At 27.8% G+C, this 6,675-nt stretch overlaps 1 protein-coding gene across 2 annotated transcripts in view; it reads left to right on the top strand.

The window, feature by feature from the left end:
- The window catches only part of LOC100163327 (BRCA1-associated protein), a 6,763-nt gene extending 1,581 nt beyond the window's left edge, over positions 1-5,182 (top strand). For both annotated transcript variants that reach the window (XM_001946853.4, XM_029487428.1), the window contains exons 3-10: positions 340-535; positions 595-866; positions 938-1,081; positions 1,140-1,287; positions 1,360-1,485; positions 2,967-3,143; positions 4,379-4,534; positions 4,649-5,182. In XM_001946853.4, the coding sequence (XP_001946888.1) occupies positions 340-535; positions 595-866; positions 938-1,081; positions 1,140-1,287; positions 1,360-1,485; positions 2,967-3,143; positions 4,379-4,534; positions 4,649-4,819 (1,390 nt within the window). In that variant the 3' untranslated portion in view covers positions 4,820-5,182. The remainder of the gene's footprint in view (positions 1-339; positions 536-594; positions 867-937; positions 1,082-1,139; positions 1,288-1,359; positions 1,486-2,966; positions 3,144-4,378; positions 4,535-4,648) is intronic.
- The last annotated feature ends 1,493 nt before the right edge of the window (positions 5,183-6,675 follow it).

The following is a 6,675-nucleotide window of genomic DNA, read 5'->3' as shown; positions in this document are numbered from 1 at the left end:
AGTAGACTTGACAATAAATTCAAATCTGTTTTCATAATTCTTATCGCTTCATTACATCAATTGGTATGTTTGGCAAAAACACATCTAAAATACTATGCGCGCGTGTGTTAGACAAAAACAGAAAACCACGGTATCGAATCCCCTTAATCATTGTGCACATTATTTCAGGTATGTACTTGTAACAAAATTAATATTTTTCACCAGCCTGTATAGGCATCTTATAAAATTATTTGTAAAATTGTGCACCACTTTATGTGAATCTTTAAGTCGCCACTGCCTGCATTGTAAATAACACTGTAGTTTTATATTATATTGGATTAATTGTTTTTTTTTTTACAGCAAATTAACGCCAGTTGACAATGCAAGTAATCGTAGTCAAATGATATGTATTTTGTCTGTTCCTTCAAACATGAACTGCCATGACTTGCTTACTTTCATAGCAGCTTGCCAAGAGAACATTCATCACATACGAATAATTCGAGATGCTGCAGCTCTTAATCATCAATACATGACTCTTATTTCATTCAGAAGCCAAGTAAGCCTAAGATATTAACAGGTCATAAATAACAATTTAAATCATGTTGTATAACACAGGAAGCGACAATGGATTTCTTTCATTCGTTTAATGGTATGCCTTTCAATTCATTAGAACCAGATTGCTGTTGCAATTTGGTTTTTGTATCCAAAGTTGAAGTAATAAAAGAAGATGCACCGGGATCTAGTGCTCCTCCATCACAACATACTGAACTTCCTGTGTGTACAGTTTGTTTAGAGCGTATGGATGAATCAGTGGATGGCATTTTAACTATACTCTGTAATCATTCTTTCCATGGAAGTTGTTTGACTAAATGGGGGGGCAATACCAGGTAACAAGTCTACTATTTGATAATTGTTTTTGAATTTTAAAGTCAAAATCAATTGTATTTTCTTATTCCAGTTGTCCAGTATGTCGATACGTTCAAACACCCGAAACAATTCCAGACAACCAATGTCAGGAATGTCATTCTTCTGAGTCATTGTGGATATGTTTGATTTGTGGTTATGTCGGATGTGGTCGTTATGTACAAGGTCACGCTTATAAGTAATTATTAGAAATCTCAAAGTAACTATTAACTGATGTATTAACACAAAATGTTTAGTCATTATTTAGAAACATCGCACTGTTATTCTATGAATTTGGGAAATAATCGTGTGTGGGATTATGTTGGTGATAATTTTGTTCATCGTTTGGTCCAAAACAAAGGAGATGGAAAATTAGTAGAAGGAAGATCACCAGGAAAACTTGATGTACATTAAATATATAATAACAATTAATCAAAAGAACATAATTCTAAAAAATATTTTTAATAAATGTTGTAGGATACAGATCAAAAAATTGAATCCGTGCAACTTGAATTTACATATCTTTTGACCACTCAATTAGAATCGCAAAGGAAATATTTTGAAAGCCAAATGAAACTATTTGAAGAAAATACACTTGTTGAAGTAAATATCTATGCATGATTATAATTTAAATTTAAAATACACCACAATCATTGGTTTAAAATATAAATAATGTAGTGCTAGAATGGCTGTCCTAACTCTTTTAAAGCCTCTTTATAAATTGTTGTCAATACATAAAAATACATTCTTAGTTATGACATTTGAAAATCTAATTAGCTTTTACAAATATTGATTAAAATAAATTAATAAAATAATATTTCAATACCGAAGTAATATACTACGCTATGACTAATATTAATCAGTGTGAAGTTTCCTTTTTCAGTATACCAGTATTACAGTATACCTTCCCCTACAGGTTACAAATTTTATTACCAAAATACCTGTATCCGATTATAATACCTGCTGTCAACCCTAGAAAAACTACTGGATGGGTCTCTGGGTAAAAACCAAGTAGACAGTTTGATGTCATTAATTAAAATTTTACAAGAAAAATTATGACATTTAGTTATTTCCTTAATTCATGCACAAAAAGAGCTGAAGTCTTTGACTGTACAAATAAATATTGGCGGTGACTGTTTGGTTTCAATAATTGTTTTGGTTCTACTAGTTATCCGATTCTAATTCTAAATATATATAGGTGTCCTGGTGGACAGGGTCAACGGTTTCATTTGTATCATCTGTTGTGAGTAATGAAAAACAATTTTTAGAATTTTAATAGATTGGTTGCTTTGGATAATTATTTGGAACACTGTGTATATGAGATTTAGGAATTATTTTTGGAGGGATGGTTTTAGAATTATTTTTCTGTATGTTGTTGTTGAGGTATGTTATTGCGAGAATGTTAATTGCTGGCCGGCTGACTGTCGAGTTCCTTTTTGTGATCGAGATGTGGTGTTCGGCTGGGTGGAAAGTTGATACTTTTTGGAAAATTTAATATTTTGTTTGAAAAAAATTCTTGTAGATACGAGAAAAAGAAATAACAGCGGCATGCACTGTTTCATTATCGACGTTATAGACCTGTGGTTCCCAACCTTTTTACCACCACGGACCACCTCAATTTTATAAAAACTAGGAAGACCTTTTTTTACATTATGTAATATAAATTTATAAATAAACGACGTAATATACACACTTCGCGCAATGGAATCGATGATAACGATTGTCGGTACATAATATTTCGACTGCCTCACTTTTACGAATTAGGCGTTATATACAATAAGAATGAGTTACTACTACTGCCTTCTTCGTTGAAAGTCGAGAAAAAACAGTTACAAATTTTGTATCAAGCCCCAAAGGAAAAATGAAATATTTTTAAATTTTGTAGGTATGGCTCGCGGACCACTGGTGGTCCGCGGACCATAAGTTGGGAACCACTGTTATAGACCAAACTGGGGTTACACTTAAATGAGAGAGTTTAGAATATAAAATTTAAACCATTTGTAACATATCGTGGTTTAAAAGTTTAATGTTTAATAGATAAATATCTTATTTTATTTTAATTTAATATTTTATAATTTATTCAGATAAATAATTTGAAAGCTAAAGCTAAAGCTGCACTTGAAGACAATGAAAAATTACAGAAAGTGATCAGCAGTACTTCTAAGGACAATAATATAATAGAACAGAAAATTGAAGAAAACAAAAAGCTTTTAGAATGTGTTAACACAATCACAAAAGAAAAAAATCTTTTAGAGAAAAAGGTATTTTGTCATTTTAATTTTATCAGTGAAAAATAATATAAAAATGTAATTTATTGAGCTTAGATAACTATTAACATTATATTATCAAACATAAAGAAACAAATAAATATGTGGGAAAGTGAGTTCCTCTCTGCTGTACATTAAGTGTTGTGTGGGTCACAGTAATTTATGTGTTAAATTTGAATTCAATGAAATAAAATCATTGTATACGAAAAACAAATCTAAGTAAAGACCTATATTACTAAGTAAATATTTTTAATTTTATGGTATGTATATTTATTATTTTATATTGTTATTAAAGTTTATTTTACATAAACTAATACAATAGAGGTTAAATTAATTTTTGCCAAAAAAATTTCATTTGAAAACGTTAGGTATTGTTTGTATAAAATATTATAACTAATAATATACTTTAAAAGTTTCAAGTACAGGTGAATAATATTTTTAAATAATATCAAAATAACTAAAATAAAATTGTTTTTCTTTGTTTAAATATCTAATTTTGTCTAAATTTGAACTTAAAATATCTATTAAAATAAAACTGTGTTTATATATTTTTTGGTTGCAGTATTAAATAGTTTTAAGAAACCTTGTTTTAAATTTTCAATTTTTAGCTATACATATTAAATATTTTATACATTTTTAACTAATAAATCCCACATTTTTGTGACTTTGATGAATATTGTCAAAGTTATAACTTTAAATGCTTATAAAAAAAAATGTGCCTAAGTATCTATGATATTTTTAACTGTAAATATAATAACTTATAAAAAACCTTATATTAAATTGTGAAGCTCTTGACCCAATAAAAATATTTTATCTTTATTTATAGAAAAAACAACTAAAAAAATTTAAAATGTTTAGAAATTGCTCAAAAAGAATCAACAAATATTGAACATTTTATCATGTATGGAAAATGGTAATATAAACATTTGGTGAAAATTTAAAGAATTTTTGAGGTACACCAACAAAAACAATTTTCTCCTAAATGGGTTAATTTTTTTTTCTTACGCTTTTGTAAGCTTCTGAAAATTTTATACTTTTGACCCACCAAAGTACCTAACTAGATTCACTTTCCTACCAGAAAAATATTGAAGTATTTTTACTGCCACAAAAGTAGATGACAGAAAAAATAAACATACACCATAATCAATACATTGATAGCTCTGCTCGGAATTTAAAATCATGAATATTATGATTTTATAATGGTTATTATTATTGTTGTGGTTATTTAGGTTCATAATTTATCAATCAAACTAGACCAAACAAAAATCAAGTTAGATGAAGAATGTCAAATTAACTCAGCATTACAGACCAATCAAAAAGAATGGCATATAAAATTTTCAAATTTGGAAAAAGATTTTAGCAACTATAAAACTACTAAAGATCAAGTAAATATTTTGCGTTTAAAATTTTAATTACCGTTTTATGTTTAAAAATTTGTTATTTTAAAGGTAGGTTAAGATATTAGAAAGTAATAACAAACATGTCTCTTTTTTTTTTAGGAAATTAGTGAATTGAAAGAGCAAGTTCGTGATCTCATGTTTTTCTTAGAAGCTCAGAATACAATCGACAAAAGTGTAGACCGGGAAGACATTGTAAACGGTTCTGTGATTGTGGAACAGCAAAGTTCATCAGGTCACAACAAGACTCTCAAAAACAAAAAACACAGATAACAAAAATAATTATAATTTTTTTATTTAATTTATAATATTATATAAAACTATGTCAATGTAATATTTTTTTTCATTTTTTTGAGGGAAATACTAAATTTTGTTATTCAAATAGAATAATAGACGACTGTTGTAAATTGTAATTGGCGATTCATATCTTCAATGTGTGGTTTTGGTATTCTTTAATATGTTATTTGCACAGATAAAATATTATGATAAACTTTGTTTTTATTTTTTAATACAGCAGCTAAAATAATAAAGCATAATAAGAGCATGTGCATGTTGTGTATTGCAATATAGAATTAAACCGATAACCCCTATACAATGTTTATAATGCATTATAATCAAGTAGGTATTCAAGTGCATCTATGTAATATTATGTATTATAGTATGTAATATTATTTTCCATTGCACTATATAGATAGTCATAACTCATAAGTCATGTGAGTGCCATTGCACATGCAATGCATATATCCTTTCGGATTACCTATGACTATTAAATCAATTTTCTTGCAATTAAACCTAAAAATTATTTTTTATTTATAAATTATTACAATATAATGAATATAATTATTTTTATTATTGTTGTTATTATTATTACTATTATTATTATTTTTATTATTAAAATATAATTATTGTATTAAAAAATTACATATTCATTATCGTGTCATTAGCTATTTAAAATATTCTTATTCCCCTTATCAATCAATGCTTATGTGGGGTCATATTTTTTGTTAAATTGAATGCATATAATTTTCCGGCACGTAGCCAGATTTTTTTATACACATACAATATACCAAATTTTCGTTCACCAGATTCAATAGTGTATTGTTAGTCTTGATATTAGATAGTGAATTTACCTATTATAAAATGTAAAGGGAAGATTTTTATCTAGGACCTGACGCAGGCTTTTATTGATATTATTTTTAAGTAAGTTATGATCATTTTAAAATGTACAGTTTAAAAAAGGTCATAGCTTACTTAAAACTAATAATTTCAATAAAAGCGAATAATCTTACTTTTACATTGTATAATAGGTCAATTCACTCTAATATCAAAACTTACAGCAGACTATTGAATCTGGTGAATAAAAATTTGCAATGTCGTACGTTTGTAAAACATAGCAAAAACTGTTTTGCTCGGGAAAGAACCGAGAAGGCTACAGTCATAACTAAGAAACAAAATTATTGTTATTTATTATTTTCAAGTTTAGAATCTAAACCGATTTACTCTCGTGAAGTTAATGTAACTAAACCGAAACACTCAGCGGATTGCTCATCTCGATTGGATTTGTCCACAAAGCTAGGCACAACCGGGCAACGCACAGTGGTCTGAAACGTCATTTTACGCGGCCAAAACTATATATTAAACATTTTAATTTTTTTGTTTTTTTTTTATAAAATCATTATCTACACATGTTTGGGAATACTGATACACAGTTACAACCTTCTAGGTCCATTTTCACGAGAACAGTACCATCGTTCGCGAGATGTTTTCTTACTTCTATACCTTACACGTCGTATTTCGTTGTCTTACTTGTACATGTTTTACAGTCGTAGTATAAATATTTTTACAACCATCAAAACTTTTAATGTAAACTATGAGTATATCCTTGAATAATACAAAATACTAAAAATAGATTTTATTTTTTTTTCTATTTTAGATCGTACTAAGAATATTAAAAACATTGGTTTTTGGTGTTTTTGTATTTGTTAAAGAGTGCCACTTAAAATTACGCAATTTTTTCATTTGTAGAACAAATGGAACTAATAGAGCAAGTTCTTAGCTATTCAAAAACCAACATCTGTTTTTGCGCTAGTGAACCATCTCGGCGTACAAATACTATTTTTAAAAAAAAA

The sequence above is a fragment of the Acyrthosiphon pisum genome, chromosome A1 (genome assembly GCF_005508785.2).
Source record: "Acyrthosiphon pisum isolate AL4f chromosome A1, pea_aphid_22Mar2018_4r6ur, whole genome shotgun sequence".
Lineage (NCBI taxonomy): Eukaryota > Metazoa > Arthropoda > Insecta > Hemiptera > Aphididae > Acyrthosiphon > Acyrthosiphon pisum.
The sequence above is the reverse complement of the archived record's forward strand: the minus strand, read 5'-3'. Positions and strand labels throughout refer to the sequence as shown.